The sequence below is a fragment of the Corvus kubaryi genome, unplaced genomic scaffold (genome assembly GCF_017639235.1).
Source record: "Corvus kubaryi isolate FWS band 111438036 unplaced genomic scaffold, C.kubaryi_AGA036_p1.0 split1-65, whole genome shotgun sequence".
In the NCBI taxonomy this organism is placed as follows: domain Eukaryota; kingdom Metazoa; phylum Chordata; class Aves; order Passeriformes; family Corvidae; genus Corvus; species Corvus kubaryi.
Window position 1 is genome coordinate 8,159,153 of NW_024582080.1, and position 22,469 is coordinate 8,181,621.

A 22,469-nucleotide genomic window follows, 5' to 3' on the forward strand; every position below is an offset into this window, starting at 1 on the left:
AGCCACAGATCTGTGCTGTTATTCTCCCCACATAAGTGTGGCATCCATGCTTAAATGCTTTTACTCTGCTAACACAGTAAATAAGCAGCAATGTTATAGACAACTCCCACATCTCCTATCTCAAATAATTCTAGCTGCTGGCTGGCAGCTGCCTCATCATTTGGTGTATTTTAACGAGGTTTGAAAATCCCTAAAGGATTTATTATCTCTTTCAGCAAAGTACAAAGTAAATCTATCAAGCCATATAAATAATTCACATAAATTCTAGAAACATAGCAAAGAATGTAGGACAGGAGAGGCACCACTGGAGAGGAATGGAGCATCCTTTACTTAAAAGCACATGGTAGACCTAAATTCAGTTTTCTAGGCAGACCATGTCAACTTATAGAATAAAGATGGCTCTTAAAAAAATTTAAAAAGCATGGGTTGTCATGTTAATAACTGAGGGTTTTGAACAGAGTACAGGGGAAGATCAAAAATGGGATACTGCTTTCAGGTAAACACTTGTCTGATGGCAGATGGTTGTCTGATGGTTGCATACAAGGCAGCAATCTTGCTTATCTTCCTTAAAACATTTGTGAAATGTCTCAGTGGTGCTTTGCATCACTTACGGCAAATCAGTGACTGGTACTGGGAGGAGCAGTGAGCCAGCAGGATCCCGGTATTTTAAGGTAAACTCCAAATGCCCCAAGGAACCGCAGACGTTTATAACTAATCAAGATCACATTGCAGCACAGCACTGCACACATTATACACCTTAACAGTCTCGACAGTCACATTACATATTTTGATGAACCTATACAAAAGTTCTTCACAGCAATACAAAAACTTCACCATCTGCTGTAAGAAAAACTTCTAAACCTTTGTTACAGCAAAATGTGCCGTAAATACAAATCACGTAGAAATAAATTTATGGGGAAACTTCAACAGCCATCCTTGAAAATGTTACTTTGGTCGTCATTCTGAGAATATGAAACAAACAAAAATCCTTCTTCCTGAAAGACAGAAATAATGATTACAACATAATGGCAACCATAAGCAGTTCAGCCAGCTGTGTGAAGGCACCCTAAGAAGAGTTTTAGGAAGCATACCAAATTTGGAAGGAAACACAAACAGAACAGAAAAACAAACCAGTGCAGGTATAGCTGAAAACACCCCAAAATCCGATGAGAGAAAATGAATACAAACAGACCTGAAAGAGTGTCCCAAGTAAGGCTAAGGTCAGGCCTCACATGGTTGGAGTAAGCAGTGAACTCAGGAAGAGTCGCACTTCACCACTAAGCTAAGCCTATGATAAACAATCCTACTACCACCATCCTCCTCTGTGGAGAGGAAAAGCCTTGTGCCCTGAAGCAGCACCCCTTTTAACACCCACTGGTACCAGCACGGTCACAGAACAAGGATCCATTCAAGGGAAAGACTTCATGGTCAACCAACCAAACCATAGGTCCTGCTGAAACAGGGAAGGGGAATATCCTTGGCTGGTAACACGCAAACCATCTACTGAAAACCAGGGAGACGAGACTCACAAGAGGAGGAGGCAGAGGGACAGGCTGCAGGTGACAGCCCGTGCGGGGCTGTGGAGTTCAGGAAAGCAGGGGCACTGCCACCATGGCTGGTGACAGCATCCAGTTTGTGAAGGGTGACAAGCAGCGGGCATGGGCCATTCAGCAAGTAGAGAAGGTGACTGGTAAGGGACTAGAAAGTTAAACTCACTAGAGAAATCAAACATTAACAGCAGGATGACTCAGGAAACTGACTAAAAAATTCATCAGCACTGGCAGATACAAGAGAGCACCTGATTTCCAGGAACAGAGGAAAGAGATGACTTCTGCCACCCCCTTCAGTGAGGTTTGGCAGGACTACTGTTCAGAGTTGCTACCCCAGACAGAAGGGACAGGCTGCCCAGTATTAACTGGCATTACTCGGGCAGATTCCCAGGCCTCTCTTCCCTCCTCTACCCCACACTTCACTGGCAACGAGTGACTGCTGAACGGAGCAGTTTCCATGTGGTGCGACAGCGCAGTTATTGAAATGCCCAATGACTCAGAGAGGCAACACGCTTAAGACAAGCTGCTGAGACATCTTAAAACAATTGCCCTCAGCTCTAATCTCTAAATCAGTCTGCACATAACAAGAGAAAAGCACAGAACTCTACCCTGCTCCGGCTAATCAGATAAGTTCTCTATCTGCAGCAGTAAGAATTAATCTCCAAGAGACTACTATATTTAGCTAAGAATCTTAGGAGGAACTTCTCTTCCCATATAGCTGAAAAGCCCAGCCCAGCACAAACCTGAGAGTGCTTTTCACTTGTAGGAGTGCACATCTATGTCATCCACCGATGAGAACACGTTTCTCCACAGAAATTTCAGAGACTTGACAGCACATAAGAAGACATTCTTTGTGTGCTAGTAGAGAAAGCAAGATACGAAATTCCTTCTGCCTCGTTTGTACCTAAAGGACTTCTTTTTCTCAGTGTTCTTGTTCTTTCTCTTCTTCTTTTTAATGAAAGCTGACGGTCAGTTGGGAACCCACAGTCCTTCTGGAGTACTCACACTTCCTTTAAAGTCCAAGGAAACTGGGAAGGGTGTTCAGTGATAAGCTCAAGTCTCTCACAACTATTCTGTGGCAGACACCAGCACCTGAGGGATTCTAGCAGGGATCATAGCATATTTTCATCGCCTGTATATCACTCTCAGTGTTTAAGTACCCGAGTGCAGATCTGCCTCAATATGCTAAAAATCCTTGGACTTTGGTGCATGTGTGCGCTTATGTGTGTATGGACTCACTCTTATCAAGAATGCTTCAGATTCAGAAGTGGAAATTCACACCCCTTCAGGGCAAGCACCTTTCCTCAAAGCAGACTACAGCAGGCTGAATTTGTTTATTTGGTTTTTCAAAAAGAAAAAATGTGTAATGTCACCTTAAAAAAAAATTCAGGCTAAAAAACCATCTCTACCTAAGCTGTTCTTTTCTTTTACTTCTTGGAACTAATACCTCAGCTCAAAATTTAATTTGTGCAACTTCAGCTTCCAGCCAAAAGATTCTAATGAAGTCTTCATTATGATGAGGTTTAACACTCAGCTCAGTTTACAGTGAGATTTTAAACATCTTTAGAAATTACTTTTTTGCTGTTCCTGAGGTATGTTGTTTCAAGGGGAAGAGAATGCCTCTTCATTATTTAAACAGTGCCCAGCAGAGAGAGAACATAGCTGAAAAATAGATCAAGAACCAATTTCCCAAGGAGACATTTCCCTTCCTCCCAACTCCATCTGCAAACTGCAAATGAGCTCAATTTGGAGCTTGTTCTCAACACCATGACTTCGACACATGACTACTCATAATAAAGGTGTCTTTCTTCTCCATTCATCTTGGTAAACAGAAATCTCAAATACCCAAAAATCCAGTTCAGTTTAGTTCCATGAAAATTCTTTAAAATTCAAAGGACAACCACAAAAGCTGTAGAAGCAGCATACTGAGTGACCTTCAGTCCTAACTCCAACCAAGCTCCAACAAGCAGCTATAAATGCTTTACTAAGAGAACCTTTGAACCAAAAAATGTCAAGCTTGCACGTTCAGTTTCTATGTAGAATTGATGTCTGTGCTCTAAATTACCTGAATTAAGTTCAAATCAAAAAGTGGGAAATTTGAGAGAAGTAAGAACCGAGTGCCAGAGGGACTGGAGTTTTCAGTTGAACAGAATAAAGATTAACTTATTTTCCAAGAAACAATGGCGTCTAAGATGCATAAACAAATCTGTTCCATTTACAATTAGGCTACTATATTACACAATTGGTTTATATAAGTTCTTCCCAGCAGGATGAAAAGCCTCTCCTGGCTGTAATCTGATTACAATTAAAAGATTAAATTTAAAGTACTTTTCTAGTAGGCCTACATGGGCTTGTATTTTACAGTATTGTGCTTGGTGTCACTAACCTACAAAAATGACTTCTTATTAAAAAAGTGTGCAAGAAGACTTGCTGATATAACTTGTATTTTCTGTCTTGTTCTTTCCAAAAGCAGAGCTGGCATTTAATGCATTTCACTGAAAAAAAAAAAAATCCCTAAAGCTACCTGTAGGGAAATTCATACCTGCTTAGGCCAGCCAGGAACTTGGAGCTTGAATCAAGGCTGCAAAAGAACCAAGTATGGATGTCAGGAGGAGCAGCAGTACCTCAAGGGAATCTGGTTTTGTAGACTCCAGCCTTCCTCCCAGGAACCTCATGGTTCCTTGGGATTATAGACAGCATGTGGAAGCCTTACATTTTCATTTTTCTTATTGGTAAGTTAAGATAAAGATTACCAGCAAAATCTTACTAATCTAAGGAAAGAAACACAGGCTCAAAAGTGAGATTTTATTCATATTTGTTACTTATGCACAACCTGAAGTATGGTAAAACTGATAAAAACAGCCTAGAAGAGTGTTTACATCACTAAATTCAATTCACATTTCGTCCATAAAATACCAAAAGGAAAATGACAACATTGCAGGTTCAGAAAAACAGGTAGGCTACTAGGACTGGTTGGCTACTACACTATCTTCACTGGTCACAACTGATTGCTTTTTTAATGCTTATTATTTAAAATAAGCACATATTACAAAATTTCAGACACACCCAACTTCTGTGCTCATAAAATATATTTTCTGTCATATCAAATTTCAGTAGATTGGAAAGGATTTTCTGCTGAGACATTTCATTTCAGCATGTATCAAAAGAACATCAGGAGTGCTCTCACCTTGTGTACCTACACAGTGATGTAACACTGAGGTCGCAGTTGCACCTTCAGCTACCTCTCAGAAGAATGATTCTGCAGGGCACTGTGCAAGCACAGCATGATGGTAAGGACAAGCCATCTCTCACACGGTGATGAAAACCACCATCAGGCTACAGCCTAACTTCTGTCCTCTATGGTGGACACACAGACCTCAGACCCCAGGACACAAAATAAAGCAGACTTCAGCTCTGCATTTTAAGGCAAAGACAAAACCAGCTCCAGCTGGGACGGAGATCAGCGAGTACCTTCAGCTGCCCCTGGTTACCAAGAGCTGTGGTTGCTCACCACTATGCAGAGATCTGTCATACTTTGTGTGATAAATTTTAACACCAGCACTGAGGCAGCACGTTACCCCTCTACCATACAGGCAGCCACCACAGATTGAAACATCATATGCAGATTAAACAGCAATGCAGTAGCCAACAGTTTGCATGCAAACATCGTGTTAGACTGTTACATTCTCAGGACTAAAACTGTTAATGGTGTAAACACAGGTTAGACAATCACCTTCCATTTCTCTTCTTATTTTACATACTTCTTTTAAGAACAGACAGGGGGCCTCACAGAACAAAGGAGCTCTACCAAATGTTAGGCCTGGAATTACACAGACTTCTGTCACAAAGATTAAAACTGTAATCTGGTAAGGAAAGAACTCTTCCCCTGCTATGAATAAAATTTAAAAGCCTCATTGGGCAAAGCAGCAGCCTGACTCTGAGTCCAGAAGAGAGGGAAAAAAAAATATTTAATACTGCACTGCTGATTTTTTAAAAAAAAAAGGAAAACAGAGACAGTCAAAGCAGACTTTATGGCAGCAACTATTCCTAGGAAAGGACCAAAAAAGTGTGTGTGTATATATATGGCATAGTACCTCAACAGCCATTAAAACTGCTTTAACTGCCCATGTTTTATCCATGGGGTACTGGTAAAGAAATACATTCAAAGTAAGACTTCTGAGTAAATGTGCTACATGACTACACATGTACAAATCAACAACAAAACTTATTTACACACATTTATACCTACAGGCATAAAGACCAAGTTTAATACTTGTGAAATGTATCTGATTGCTAGATCTGGACTGTTCCAGTATTTAGTCATAACAGTAGCATTTCTGCACTGCAATAGCCACAGGGTTTCAATCAGGTCTATCCTGCATGCAGTTGACCTTATCGTAAGACTGAAAAGCTCTACAGGTATTTTCATTTTCAATTATAACATGGACATGCATCTGCTATCCAGCAGAGAGCCCCCCCAACACTCTTTTCAACAAGCAGCCAGCAACTTAGAGCTGGTACTGTTACAGACATATCCTGTCTGCTCACCAAATGTTCTTCTTGGATCATGTGGATTCATTTTTCAAAGTATACATTTCATCATCTGCTACATTTTTAAGATAAAAACGAAGATAGTATAAAATCAATTCTGTATGCATAAAAACTTAAGCCCAGAAGTAGTTAAAAATAGACTAAGGTGGGCATAATTAGTACCTAATAAAAAAGCTAAAAGTCACATTTATGGAACTCAACACTTCACTCAGCCATACAGTTAACTGCCCTCAAAGACTAACAACCAGACCAATTCACAAGTATCTATGTTGCTTACATGATTAAAAGAATAAGATGTAAAGTCAAAAAAATATATTTTATCCCTTCAAGAACAGGAAAGTAAAATAAAATGCTGGTTCTGTAACAGTGCAACAACTGCAGCATATTTTGCACGCAGCACAAGAGTTGCTACATTTAGTGGCACTTAAGTATTATGCAGTAAATACTGAAAGTAAGACAAGTTTCTGATCTGCATAAGCATAATCACATCATTATTACCAGAGTTGCTAAGCTACAGCATTCTGAATAATACCAATTCAATTTTAGCACTTCCCTCACTAGCCTTAATACATGTCAACGTCCTGCTTTACATTTTGCTAAGAAAGCAATCACTGAAGCCAAGTATTTAATGTAGTTGCCAGTAGGCTTGGACCACGTTCAATCTGACCAGTCGTTCTCATCAAACTCGGAGTCGTCGTCGGAATCGCTGTACTCCACAGCAATGCGCCTTGACAGGATGGTGGCCACGTCATTGCCAACGGGCTCACGCTTCGCCTCCTGCTCACGCTGCTCCTGCACCTTTTTCAGCTGGATTCCTGCAGAGACAATTACTCTCAGACAAAGCTTTTCAGGCAAGAGATTTCATATTTGACGCTGCTGGTGTTGAGTTTATTGTATTCCAACAATATACTCAGGAAGAAGAACGGGAAAAAAGAAAGCAAGCACTGAGTTAAGAGAGCCTCCCTGAGCAAGGAAGAGGGAAAGACAAAAAAGGCAGATGGGAATTACTTCTCAGAAACTGAATACTTCTGGATTTCTAAAACTGTTAACAGTATGTTGAAGCTAAATATTCAAGACTGTACAGGCCATTTTGATCTGAAGATGAAAGTTTTCAAAACTGTACTTGGAAATACCATTAGACCTACAGCTCCATATTGTAAGCCAGGTCAGGAAGAGCCATTAGTCACTGGTTGAAAAATCAGTGGGCTGAAGCCTGGTGTTGGGTAACTCAGTTCTTCTGAACAGAAGCAAAAATCCACGTGCATCTACTGGCACTTTACATAATGAACACAAGTGCTGTTTTCTTTAGATTATGTCCACACAAACCCTAGAACATGCCTGACAAAGCTGTGCATCTTTAGGCGTTAGAAAATGATCCAGAATCATGGCTGACAAATGTCAGAACAGGTGTGTGGTAGGTACCTATGGTTAGTGAAATCTGCCCAGCTGGGAAAAGAAGCCATAGACTCATTTCAGTGGAAAACACGATGCTCTCATTGAAAAAAAGGAATACCTAAAACTCAGCGTGCACTTACCCATCCTGATGGCAGCCAGAAGATCGCTCCGTGCATCGCTCATCGGTGCCTGCTTCGCCTCCGACGCCGGAGGAACGTGCATGGGGGAGGAAGAGAGGGATGCACCTGCAGCAGGTGGGCCTGGAGGGGGAGGAGGTGGGCCAGGAGGAGGAGGAGCAGTGACAACAAGCCCACCAGAAGGAGGAGGATGAGTAGCTGCATATGTAGAGCCAGTCACCAGTCCGGAATGGGAAGGTGGCACAGGAAGCTGAAGGGGACTGACAAATGCAGTTTGTGCTGAAGGAATCATGGGGGGGGGAGGCGGAGGGGGAGGACCTGTAGGATTGTAATAATCCACCATCTGAGCAGGGAGCATCCTATATAAAACAGAACAAAAATATTTAATGCATTCAGAGTTAGGACTTACAGAATCATCGCCCCTTAAACTACACTCATCCAACCTCAGGTGAAACAAAAATCAAAGGCAATTTAAACTAGTGGCTTAAATATGCAAGTGATTATATGTGTATGAATTGTCAAATATTGGTGATACATTGAGATTTAAGACAAATGTTGAAGTTAAAGACAATATCCTTTCAGCACTCTACAAAGTGAGCTTTTTATCTTAATTCTCCTGCCTAGTTAAGTATAAAGCTGCATTTATTATTAAACTTCTACTCTGTGGGACTGTTAAGTACTAAGTCTTCAATGAAGAAGGGACTAAGAAAACTGCAGACTATGCCCTTCAGTTCCATAGAAGGCCAAGAGACAACAGAGGAGACAGACATGGAGAACAATGGAAAGTATGAAAGGAAAGATTTACCCAAAGGTAAATGTATCTCATGTGCTTCTTCGGTTAAGTTTATCAGTTTAAATACCATTTAATTAAATTGATACATTTGATTGATTCTTTAAATAGGAAGCACAGGGAAGAGCTCATTTCTTTCTTAAAATGTCATCAGAAGAAATCTTAAGCAGAAAACAGATGAGAATTTGTAAGTTTTGAAGTAGGTAAAGAACTAGATACAGGAGACAGGAGTTGAACCAAGTGACTGATGACACTGAGTGACACATGCCAATGTATGACAACTGCAACACCCCGACAATGGTCACGGACCTGAGGACTAAGCACAACAATGTCTTACACACTGGAAACAACACAGAAAGGGCAGGCTGGAGCAGTCACTCCTAACTGAGTCATCTGCAGCATGATAGCCATGAATCAGGCAAATGCTATCCCAGGATGCATCAAGCAAGGATGACAAACCTTGGCCTGCATAGTATAAAACAATACAGGCAAGAATGACTACAGCTTTCCTGGGGTTACAACTTGAAAGTTTAAGCTATTTACACAAAAGGACAGACACAGACTCATTAGAAAACAGGTGTTTTGTTGCTACAGGAGAACCAGTAGTCTGGAGCAAGCCTTCCTTCAGAATGCATTCAGGCAAAGTATCTACACAGGGGTTTGATAAATCTCTTATCTTGAATTAAAAAGTGGCATTCCTCCTGTGGCAGTATGGAATTTGTGTCTGAGGAGACCCCTTCCAACTCAATCACAAGCTCCTCTAAAAAGTCATTTCAGGGATGCAGGAGAGACTGCCACAATCAACAATACTCTTTCTGCACATTTCCTGAAGTTTAAAGTATTATCCAAATTATCCTGTAACTACTTTCCACTTTAAAGGAAAATTATTCCCTCTTCAATATTGTAATAGGCACCCTTAATATTTTACATGCTGACTTCACAATATTTTACATGCTGACTTCACCATATTCAATACACACTTGGTTATTTCTGCTTTCACTATTTCTTCACTTAAATTCAGTTCATACATAGAAATTATACCAATTTTCTTCTGTCCTCCCCAAGGATGTAACTAGTGTATTTGGGGTCTTTTTGTTTGATGCATTACACATTACAATAGTTATGAAAAATGTGCATTCCTCTGGTTTTGCCAAGAATCCACTGGAATAAATCAGGAGATTTACCCATATTCTGCTGGTACCACAGGTACTGAGCTGTGCTGGCCATCTGAAGGCTGGGGTGGAGGTGGAGGTGGTTGCTGAGGTCTGTTCAAAGTGGCGTGTCGTACAGTGGTGGAGGGTGGTCTGTATTCGTGCTCATGGCTTTGGGATGCTGCCATGTACTGGGGACCATCTCCTGCTCCATATGACGGCATTGCTATCTGCTGATGGTGGGAATGATTCGGAGTAGCAGGATAAGAATAATCTGTAACATCAGATGCATGGGACCTAAAATTAAAGTAAATTGATGCAGAAGAACAGATTATGTGAGTGTAACAGGGCATTATCTAAATAACTGACAAAAAAACCTAAAAAGAATACAATCAGCATTATTTTCCTTGCAAGAGGACTCCCCGATTTATCAAGCACCGCTCCCTTTTAAGTTCACAGAAAGCACAAGAATTTTAGTAGCCATAAGGAAGCTTATGGTTTTTGTCAATGATTTTGACAGTCCAGTATTGGAAATTATAATACTTACCAGCCTGCCTCAAGTTAACGATGGCAGCAGAAAAAGAAAAGCAATACTACAAGCACTTGCAATTATGCAGAAGTACAAATTTCACCAATGAAGAGAAACCCAATTTCAAAAGTTAGAAAATGCTTTTTATTTTCCTTGCACAATTAATTTTGTTGGAAAGGCTTAAAGAAACTGGGAAATGTAAGTATTAGTTGAGCAGAGAGTTCATAAAGATACAAAGTCTAGGATGCTCTGTCAAATAAGCCCAAGAGAGGGAGCAAAAGTATCTTTTCATCCCATTACTGTGAAGACTTGTTTTAGTAATGAACAATGGTGCAGCCTGGCTTTTAGTGAACACAGTAAACTGATGCATTTATCTGTGAGACTGGAAGCAAGGTAAGCAACAAAAAGCCAGGGCTTTGAGTAAAACAAAATAACAAACCCTTTGGGCATTTTGTCCTCTTTCATGCTTCCTGCCTGTTCCATTTTCTTTGCGTCACTCATGAACTCAATGCCCATTTTCCTTCTCTCCCACTCTTCTTTTCTTGTTCTTACTTTTCTCACATTAATTTGCTGGTTTCTGTTTGGATTCAGCTTGTGTTTCTCTCTCTAAAGTACAATAAGTATAACAAATACATTGTAAATTAACACAGTCCAAACACTGCGATGTCAACATTTAATGCTTAAGTCTTACAATTAGCAAACAGTAAGAAATACGAGCGGTTTTGTTTGGTTTTTTTGGGGTTTTTTTGTACTTTAGAAAAGCCTTCTCTTCACTATCATTCGCAGAATTAACCCTTCATGGATATGAAACAGACTTCAGGATTCAATCTCAGATATCTGATTCACTGAAATGTAAAACACCCCATAATTTATAAAATATGAAAGGCTTATATAAATACAAGGTATCTGTCATGCCACAACATCAAAATCCAACACAGAGATGCATCCTACAATTTCTGCTTGAAAAAAATCCTACAGACTGCAAATACCGCAGATATCTGCAAACAGCCAAATACATGTTGACACTGCAGGGAGAAAAAAACAAAGCACTTCTACATGATAATTTAAACTCAGGAATCCTGGAAGCAAGGTGTTAAATCGGAGGAAAAAAAAAAAAAAAAGACTCAAATAGTGTGAAACAGATCTCCTGATGAAAAAATCCACACCTTTTACTCTTTTACTAGATCAACGTATGGAAAGCTTTGTCAGTCTGCAGTGCTTCATTAAGACTAATAGGAGACAAAAGTTTTGCATTAGAAACTGTCAAAAACAAACAAAGGTTTTCAGACAGGCAGGGAGTCTAATACATTATTCAACGACCAATAGCAATATCAAATACTATGTTTCAATTACAAGTTCATTACTTTTCACAAAGACCACAGTGTTACAAAGTTCTGAGTAGGTTTTTTTTAAAAGTAATCCCCACTGGACAGTGGACTAAAGCTAGCAGTCCATATTCTTGCAGTGGTAGCTACCTCCTCAACCTGGCCATTTAACAATTTAAACACTTCTTCCAGTGGACTCTATTATTTCTATCTTTATTATAATAGTTAATCACAACAGACAGAGGAAATAAAATAAGTGGGAAAATCCTCTGGAGAGACCAGCTTAGCGAAAAAACTAAGATTTCAACGCACATCAAGTAACTCCCACTGAGCTCAAAGGGAATCTCAGTCAATGAAGATGAATTCTGCTGCGTATCTCTAAGCAGAGATTTTTGGTATTTCAAGCAATAACATCTCCTCTGGTTTTGTAGCTTGCTTTTTAGACTAATGTAACATCAATAGCTGAACTCTTCTCCCAATGAAGCATTCTGTTACAGGCAAAAGTATTCTCGACTGAGTAGATCACAGAAAAATATTTATTAAGCTACCAGCAGAGCACCAAACAACAAATGAGACACTAAGGAAGAGCTACTGACATTATCTAGTAGAGGATTAAATGCTTTTGTAACTACAGCTACTGAAGATCAAATAGAAAGCAAACACTTCTTCCTCTGCAGTGCATGACATTACGGTGACAAAATGCTCATGTGAAGCTGAGGAAGAAAATAATCATTACAGAATCTGTTATGTCATTTATGCTTTAAAATAATTTTGAAAAGAATGTTTTAAACATGCATTGTATGTTTTGTCTAACTATTCCCATCCTGTAGAAACACCTAATTCTACTCAGTATTGCTGAACACACAACTGTGGTATAACAAACAGCTTTGCTGTAAACAGACCTAGTATCTGGGGACAGTGATCCCTCGGAAGATGCTCCATGGTACACACTTTGAGACAACCTGTTGTCAGGTCTAAGCTCTTTGTCATATGCCATCATATTCCACTCCTGGCGTCTGTTCCTGGCTTTTCTAACCTTTTTCACCTCACGGGTGGTGCCATCTATACGCTTTTGCTCCTAATGCCAAACAAAAGAAATAAAGCATGCAAAGAGAGAGAAAAAAGGAAAGGAAAAAAGCTGGTTAAAATGCAGTTAGAGTGCATGAAAATAAGACCAGATTTATAGATGAAGCCAAGTCTTCATATAATTTCTCTGCACTGAAAATAAGAATATCTCCTTATGCTACGAACTTCATTAGCAGCAGGACTTTTGATTTGCCTTTGTTCTGTATGATACATGTGCTACTGTGATACCAATCTACTGGTTTTCGTAATACAGAAATATGACCAATTTTAAAAGCCAGAAAGTTTAACTTCTTCTGACATCATGTCTTTTATTTAGACCACCCTGAAGCACTTGTAATTTTATCTCCTGCAAATCAAACTTCTGAGAATGTTAAATAAGATCAGGGTTATTCATTAGGGTCACAATCAAGAGGGCCTGGGGAAGTATGGAGAAGGACACACTTTCCTATTCCATAGTCTATGTGAAATTACTTTTGTTTAACTTCCTCTCCCTCCTTAAATATGATTAGCTACCGAAATTCCTCCTACTTTCTCCTCATCGTTGTTTCCCATTATCTTACATAAAAATAAATTACACTAATTCTCTCTGCAGTGAGCCAGTAATACCCAGGCCAGCAGTATATTACAGCTTGATAGGTTCATGGCAAACTTGTCTGCCTATATTTTTCAATATAACCCCAGGCTCAACCAATGTCAGTGTTTATGTTACTTATTTATCTTTACCTCACTGATAGTAAGATCTCCTAATATCAGGTCTCAATGCTTTCGCACCTCAGAAATGTTGTCCTCACCTACTTCTGACTACTCAGTATGAATATAAAAATCATACTGGTGCTTCAGCACAAAAAATGAACAAGTTTGCTCAGTTCAGACTGAGAAGGGTATTTATCTGCTACTCCTTTTCTCAGTATTCATGAGTTCATAGGGGTTTTTTTAATCAGCTCTAGAACCCACACCTTAGAATACATGTTTTTTCTATCAGTAGGTTGGCATTAGGCTTTTAGCTGCTAGAAAAATAGTTTCTCATGAAAGAACTATATTGCTATTCTGAGGATGCAGTCAATGAACTGTATTGAGAGAAGAGCTCGGTCAAACCCTGGCAGGCAAGCCTTTCCCTGGAATTTAGACCTGCAAAGTAGGGGATAAGAGTTGGAAAGCTAGCTCAACAAAAAGTGCATCACAGATGAACACAGGTTTTTTACTCCAACTGTAGAACAGCGCTGAGTAAATAATTCTGAAATAATATTTGGCATTACATAACTAACAAAAAACTACCAAATGGCTTATTTGCCCCTGTTTTGGATCTCTCGCTCATTCATGCATGTTTGCATGAGGGACCTGCTGATCCTGCCAACATTAAGAATGACAGGAAAGACTTCAACACCAAAATGTTTTGACAACTCTTGCTCATTCCTACAGTAAACAGATTTTTGGACTGATTTATGTTAAATAAAGATGATCATCTTGGTTCTTCATCAGTTCTCCCAAAATATTTTTCCTCCACAAACTTTTTAGAATCACACCCTTTTTACATTTGATAACCACATTTTCACATCAAATTCTGCCAATATAGGATTTGGAGCAGAAAGGACAGAGATTCAGTCATGCTTTATTTTAAATATATGAAGTTTTTCTAATTGCCATGATTGCATATATGCTTGTTAAAAGCTTTACATCTGTCTTTTTCAATTACTTGCTACAACTGTTTTGGGTTTTTTTAATTTGTGACTTTTATCCTGATTCATTTATTAAGATTTTGTTACTGAGTCTTGTTAGATTTGAGGAGAAAGACCAAGTAAGCCTTTTGGTTCATCGAAAATGCTTAGTTTTATCTTCTTTCAGAACAATAATTTTGTCATTTAGGGGTCACAACTACATATTTCTTGCAAGATTCTAAATAAAATAAATATCCACCTTTTGATGCCACTGAGAAGACAATCATTTTTATACAATTCCTGTACAACCACGAGTGCTTACATGACTGCTTACAGTTACTGCTTACTATTTAAAAGGTTAAAGAGATCATTGGTTTTTTATGAAAAGGTAAATACATATGGATGTATATACAACAAAAAACAAACACAAAGCTTAGCTGGTTTTAATTGGATCAGATTTCAGCTGGATAGGTTGTTCCAGACCAGCATCTGTATGCATGCTAATGAATAAATACACTGGAATCCTTTTTACTCAAGCAGTACTAAACCCTACTGGTAGTGATTTTTTGATTGAATACTGTATCGATACATCTCTAAAACATTAAATGTCTTCCAAAACAGTGGGGCAGCCCTATTAGTAGCAGCTGACAAAGCTAAATATACCTCTAAGAGTAATTTTAAATTGTTCCAGTAGCAGTTTCATGCCCTTGACAATGGTGACAGCTCTAGCTTTACTACCCAGGGCAAAGATGACAGAGTTCTAGGAGAGCTGAAGCCTTTCTAGATAACTACAGTTTGAAATATTTCTCAGGAAATTAAAGGAATATTAAGAGGAGTTACTTTTTTTAAACCAAGTGTAATAGAAGCTATGGCAGACAAGTGGGTGCTGTAGATCAAGCCAGAAAACAGGTACATCATTGAAGTTGTCAGGAAATTATTTCAGCAAACATAAAACATATTAGAGCCTTCAAATAAGGTTGAGTTAATTTTAAGTTTGGTATTTGCATCAAGAATTAGCAAATGATATTACAAGCATCTTAATAAAGAATTAAGAGCTAGTAACAGAAAGTAGCTTCAGAAAGTATTTTCAATACTTTCAAACAACTGGAAACAAGAGGCACAAATTTATAAAATCCTATCAAAACACAAGTAATCAAGAATGATTTCTGAGATACAAGTGTTCCAAATTTTAAAATTTTTACTTGTTTAAATAGCTAATTATTCTCAGATAAAAAGCAGGAACAATAAAAAGCAAATTAGAACAACTCAACTTTCCTTTGTTACAACTGCCCCACCTACAGTCATTCAATTCAGAATACTACTGATACATACCAAGTCAAAACTACATTGAACTCTCAGACACTGATCTACTGAAAGGAAAACAAACTGACTACACAGATTTTAAAGAATCAAAATTATAGTTTTCTTCAGAAAAAAGTTTACCTGAAGGAGCCAAATCAGAGGAAGCCAGTTAGAATTTTTCAATCAAAGTGTATACAGAAACAAAAAGCATGGTATTTGAGGCAAGAAAACTAAACTACTCACAAACCTCCTGCTGCAACAGCTTCAGCACTTAGGGCAAATTACCAAAATAATACTGGAAAACTGATTCTCTGGTGCAGGGACTCACTCAGATTTCACTGAGCACCTGAAAAATTGAGGCTAAAAACTAGCTGCATTTCATCAGCTGAGTAGGAGGGCACGTGGATGTCTAGCTTGTAATTTGCTAAACAATACACATTCATTTCACTTGCACAGTTCCTCAACATCTATCAAGTTTTGTGCTTCTGCAGAGTACAAATTGAGTAAAGAATTCTCATTTAATAGATTGAAAATTTAAGTTCAGCTACCAAATTGTTAACAAATGCTCTGGATTCTGCTATCATAAGGACAAGAACAAAAGAAAAAGGACATTTGGCTCAGCAACCTGTGGAACAAAGTGTGCCTGGGAGACATCTCACCCAAACCATCCTGCTCTCTAAGGGACCCAGATCATGAAATGCTCATTTGCAAACCATCTTCTGGACAGCTAAAACTGAGATTTCTTCCTGTCACAAAGTGAATTGCATCCATGCAAACTCAAGTCTATGCTGCTTTCTTCTTAGGTGGACTTGGCATATATTTAATCAAATCAAATAGAACTTAGGCTAGAATTTATCAAGGGGTATTTCTGTGATGTATGGCTATAATCCTACATGATTGGCATTGAGCGTATTTGCATTTGGTTTGTAGACTGTAAGAAGACAATTAAAATCTACAAAAATATACCACGTATGGAAATAAGCAGGATGTGTTGCCCTAAGATAAAGTCTAAAGGCAACTTAAATACATAGTTTTGTAGAAATCATTCTAAAGGAATAAAGAAATGTTCAAGTCATTTTATAAACTGTTATAAGAGCATCAGTATTTTTTCCTTTAAAATCAGAATGGAAAAAATGGGAAGTCAGAATGGAAAACGCTGTAATTCCAATTCCTTTCCTCTCCTATTACAATGTCTTTTTCTGGAGCACAACAAGGCCATTTTTCTGGGTACCAATAAGCAGATACTGGCAAAGGATTCAAGAAAGTATCTTGGAAGATAACTACAGTGCTCCTAAAATTCAATTTGCTGCCTTCTTAAAATAGACAGGATAAGCTATAAAAATGGAATGCTCTGAATCTACAGCCACACAAAGAGGAACAGTCTTTCCATGCACACAAACTAAGTATGACCTGGCAATTTTTATGCCTGGACAACTGCACACAAAATTGTAATGTACAAATGTGCTATTATGTTTCTGCTTTTACCTTTTGTCTCCTCTTTTCTTTTCGCTTATCTTCAGTATCTTGTAACATTTTTTCTTTCCAAAGATCAAAAAAATAGGAAGGATCGGTATAAAACTTCAATCCGTCTTTCTTATCATCCCTGGAAAAACAGCAGAAGAAAAGCTAAAAATACATTAATTAGTATGTTTTAAATACAGAAAACTTACCTTTGATGATCATCCAAGCCTCAAGCTGATCAATAACAACCCCTACTAACTGGATGTCCATAAACAAGTACCACCACTGTTTGCAGCAGCAGAAAAAGCACATCCTTCAGTCATAAAGCCTACAAATTTACCTTCCAATTAAAAATTCTTAAAAATTAAATACACTGTAAATGCTCTGATATACCATTCTTAAAAAATACATCTATTTATTGCAGATTGAATTTTATACAGACACCTCACAACGTAGTACCTCTCAAAAGTTGAAGAACACAGTAAAACCCTGTTGTCCACAACCCTTCAGACAAATTGCACTCATTTCATGAACAACAATAATGGAATTGGGAAAAGGAAACAGAAAACACAGTCCTGCTTGCTGCTCTTCTGTTCACCAGCAAGTAACCAGGAAAAGGAAGGGTACAGATTGTATGCACACCTGTGTATATGCTGGGGACAAGAGGGAGAATAGTGAGAAGACAAAAGCAACAAATACAACTTTCTGGATAAAGACACCAAGGAAGCCAGTTTAGTGTATTAATTTTTTCACTTTTTTACATAATCAATGGCCCATGTTCTCTGATTCCTGTGCTGCCATGTACAACTTGTCTTGAAATATGATGATTTTTGTTATGTATGACTTACAATTTTAAGTGTGTCAATAGCAATTTTTGTTTCCATGAACAAGGAAGTCCTTGAAAAATCAAATCTCAGTAATCAATATAGCATTTCCCTTCTGCTATAATTCACTGCATACAATTAGGAAATAAAGGGCCAAGTACAAGAATGTAAACAATCAATATTTCCTTACCTATAAGGTGAAAGAATATTCAGAGGTGGTGGTTTGTCACTTTGATTATAAATATCAGCCACCGGGTTCGGAATGCTGTTCTTTGAAACTACCTGCTGGTCTTGAACTGTTGAGCTCTTGAATGCTTTTTTCATGTTGATGTCCTGTAAGGATACTGTTAGAAACAGAAATACATTTACCACAGGTCTGAAACAAATGGAAGTGGACAAACAACATCCATTTTTCACTAATTATTTGAAATATTTTCAGCAAGATATAGAAAGACAGGTTTTTCCTTAGTGGACAATCCTGATATTTAAGTGCAAAGGCATGTAAGAATTACCACAATAAAACAGATTTAAGTCCCACTTGGTCCAGAACCTCACTTAAAATAATGGGACCATGGACTGTGTCTTGGAAGATGATGCAAGAATGCTGTCACATGCAGATGTTCAACAACTTCCCGTTTTTATGAGGTTTATCATGGAGTTCTAACAGCAGAAAGACTGGCTTCAAGACTGAAAACACAAGGTCTGGTATTCCTCTAACACAGTGTGTTTTATAATTACACATGGTATCCATACACATTTAGCCCATTCTGAGTATAATTAAATTACAGCTGCAACAACCTCCTGTGAGAGAGAATTCCACTTATTTTACTCTCTTTCAACTTCTAAGTCTTCCCATATAATCGAACACTCCTTACTTTAAAGTTTTCCTCATGTCTCTACAGAGAGAATACTTGCACTTCTCATACACAGCCCTGGGGTAAACAATACCAGGCTTTTCATTCTTCCTTTTCAAATGAAAGATTTAAGTTGGTTTTAATTGTTCCTTTCACTTTTATCAGGACTTTCTTTCACTCTTAAGTTTTCATGAGATGCAGCAATCATTGTTAGAGAAGACCCAGGTAAAGGCCAATCGCAATTTAAAAGTGGCAGTAAGCTCTTGATACCATCTTCCACTCCTAAGCACCCTGAAACACAGGTTTTAGACTGCAGTCAAACAGGATGCTGAAGTCTTCACTGGGTTGTCTACAATTACACTGACCTCTTCTGGATTTGATCCAAGTGTTTTATAGAGTGCAAGCTGTAGGACTTGTGCAAACAAAATGCACTGGCTTAGTGTCCTTTTATTCCCACTGACACTTTATGTAATATTTCTTGCCCATTCATCTAATTTATTGAGTCTCAAGGACAAACTGTGAGAAATTTCACAAGGTAACTGAACAGTAATGGCCAAAAATGTAGTATAGTAAAGATCTGAAAAAAGAAAAAGGGATGAAATTTTGCACTGTTATCATTTGTCATGAGGGACACCAAATCCCACTCAGACTTCTCTGCCCAACTATTTTTGTTATCTGTGCTGAGGTCTTGCATCTGACTCCAAGAACTACTGAGTTTCTTCTGTAAGTTTTACAATAGCAAAAAATTAAAAATAGAATAATTCCTGTCTAGTAGTCGTTCCCCCATTCACATCATATGAAGTATCAAAACACCATTTTTGACAGTAGTTTCTATTTAAACCTGCCTGTAAGTATAAGGTTTTTCAGGCAGATTTTTTTAGATGTATGTATCTGAATTGTTTCATTCTTGTTTATAGGAAGACATTCAAAAGAGTAAAAAAAAAAAAACCAACCTTTTTCTGGGGATTTTTAGAGTAAGTTATTTATATGCTTTTGAAAGCTTAACCTCAATTATTTTAATGTTTTTTTCAGCTGTAGTATTATGTATATTAAATATTTTTAAATACACTGTATTAGTCATAGCTAAGAATATATGAAATCACTGATGCAATCAAATCTGAAGGGCTTTTTAAAACAATGTTGCAATTGGCATTTTGCTTAAATGCTGAAGCTATCCAGAAACGTACTATTTCTGACAGTACAATGAATTATTATAGACTTCAACTTCTACAGTGAAATAGCTAAGAAAATCTACTACTGACACTAAGGTGACAGCAGTTTGTATATACAGCTTATTAATATGAAGCATGATTAGCAATGCAAGAGTAACAACTGCTGTCAATTTAAAATAAACACTGATTAAATTCTCAGTCCATACACTAGTTTCCTCTTCCAATAGATTGCTTTTAATTATTCTCCAAACTCTGAAAACTACCTGGGTGGCACTGTATAACACTAATGAGACATTAATGAGGCACTTAAAAAAAAAAAAGGGGGGGGGGGGAAAAGAGGAAAAAAAAAAAAACAGTAGCAAAACCAAGATGAGAACTGCATATCACAAGCAGCATTAACTACTACTGAGTCAATATTACCCTATTGTCCTGATATAAAAAGCTTTTACATTTTAGTAAATGTCAGGAATCATCTAAACAGGAAGTATATGCAGTGGCTGGCTCAGACATGTAGCATGGAAGCCAAGATGCATGTTAACAGCTTCTAAAGCTAGACAGAGAAATGCTTTATCTACCCAAGTAAGTGCTTTCAAACAATATAATGATGTTACTTAAATCCTTTGGTTTTACTGTGTATTTATGAAGTGAATGACCAAGCGCAGAAGCAGGAAATATTTTTAAAGGAAATACAGTTTCTAGTGAGTAGAAACCCCTAAAAAATGAACACCTAGTTCATCCAAACAAAGTACCTTGTTTAGATACAGAGTATTTTAAGATCTTTGACGACCACAGAACAGATACTACTAATGTACTTTGTGACTACCCTACCCTGAAATTAACAGGGACACCCAGTGTCTCAAACCTTTTCCAATATTCTGACTTACTTCCAGTAAGGTCTATATTTATTCATTTATGATTTACTACACTCAAAACCTCAAAGTTTTCCTTGTGAAAAAGGCAGCTTAATAGCTCCATTACTACAGGGGCTTCTTGACTCAAGAATATTTTTACTTGCTCTTCTAAAGTGATTATTCCCAGCTTGCCTTACTGAGACAACAAGATGAAATATCGGCACAGGATTACTTTGAAAAGACAGAGGTTATTGTGCAATTAAATACTGTTGTCTTGTCAACATCACTTCTGGCTCAATGCTTTCATGCAATTACCTACCCTCTTCCACTGTTGAATCCAGCTGGGTGACTTTGACAGCAAGGCGATCAATTCTGTCTTGGAGGGAATTTGCTCTGATGTAGAAGCTGTTGGCCTCATTAAACAATTCACCAAATATGTCTTCAGCATGTTTGCCTGTGTAAGAAAATAGACAAGGAAATCCCTTTGCTAGTGGCTTACAAAACACAAGACAAATGGCTTCAATATCATGAAGTATAATAAAACACAGTAGCTGTAGGATTAGAACAGCACAGTTTGTCATGCAGCAAAATTTGGGGCAACAGATTTGTACAAAAATGTCAAAATACATCATAAATTCTGCCTGATTCTTCTGGACATCCTGGTTAGTAGTCATCTTAAAAACACAGGGGGACTTAAAAATTCTAATCCTTATGTAACTGAACTAGTGCCAACTGACAGACAACTAAGCATTAAAACCTGCCTCTGTGATGAAAAGGCCTAGAGTTACTGCAGTCCATAAAAGCTTCTGAAGTACATTTTGAAATTAAAATCTTGCAATCCATAGTAGCTAAGATTTAATTTTAAGCATAAGCACAGGCCAACATCAAAATTAAAGCAGAGTGAAACAGATCAAAATCAGGATTCTCCTGCAAGGCAGCCCACTTATCTCTACAAATGCCGAGTGCGTATGTTGCTGTCCCTGGTGTCACTTGAGAGAGGGTCAGAGGGCACTGACCACATTTACCCATGGCCACACTGGACTTAGTGCACAACCTTTTCAGCCTCCCTTTCACATGCTGTATGTTCTCAGTCACTGTGAGAGTGGACAGTCCAGTCCAGATCACCAAATCACTGAATCAATAAGGTTGAAAAAGACCTCTGAGATCACTGAGTCCAACCTATGACCAAACACCATCAGGGTCAACTAGACCATGGTATCAGGTGCCACATCCAGTCTTTCCTTAAACACCTCCAAGGGATGGTGACTCCACAATCTCCTGGGCAGCCCATTCCAATATCTAATCACACTTTCTGTGAAGAAATTCCTCCTAATGTCCAACCTAAACCTCTCCTGGAACAACTTAAGACTATGTCTCTCATCCTGTCACTTGTTCCCTGGGAGAAGAGGCTAACATCCAGCAGGCTACACCCTCCTTTCAGGCGGTTGTAGAGAGTGATAAGGTCTCCCCTGAGCCTCCTTTTCTCCAGGCTGAACACCCCCAGCTCCCTCAGCTGCTCCTCACAGACTTGTGCTCCAGACCCTTCACCTGCTTTGTTGCCCTTCTCTGAACCCGCTCCAGCACATCAATGTCCTTCCTGAATTGAGAGGCCCAGAACTGGACACAGTACTCCAAAGTGTGACCTCACCAGTGCCTAGTACAGATATGAAGCCTCAGGCCCTTCCCTAAAAGTGCTACAGTGGACAGAAGGTGCCACATGATAAACCAAATCCCTCCTTGATGCACAGATCATTGTGCATGGCCCTTCCTTTCCCAGTCCTCCCACAGAACTAGGCATACTCATCCACAGTTTGACTCTCTTTATACCCCAGTCCA

At 38.5% G+C, this 22,469-nt stretch overlaps 1 protein-coding gene across 4 annotated transcripts in view; it reads right to left on the minus strand.

The window, feature by feature from the left end:
* Positions 1–4,341: 4,341 nt before the first annotated feature.
* Positions 4,342–22,469, minus strand: part of WASF3 (WASP family member 3) — a 65,763-nt gene continuing 47,635 nt past the window's right edge. For 3 of the 4 annotated variants that reach the window (XM_042014205.1, XM_042014204.1, XM_042014206.1), the window contains 7 exons: positions 20,953–21,087; positions 17,947–18,100; positions 16,957–17,074; positions 12,331–12,506; positions 9,608–9,871; positions 7,637–7,992; positions 4,342–6,916 (listed from right to left, as the gene is read on the minus strand). In XM_042014205.1, the coding sequence (XP_041870139.1) occupies positions 6,759–6,916; positions 7,637–7,992; positions 9,608–9,871; positions 12,331–12,506; positions 16,957–17,074; positions 17,947–18,100; positions 20,953–21,087 (1,361 nt within the window). In that variant the 3' untranslated portion in view covers positions 4,342–6,758. Of the gene's footprint in view, positions 6,917–7,636; positions 7,993–9,607; positions 9,872–10,542; positions 10,710–12,330; positions 12,507–16,956; positions 17,075–17,946; positions 18,101–20,952; positions 21,088–22,469 lie in introns of all 4 variants that reach the window. The other variant, XM_042014207.1, reaches the window with a different exon arrangement.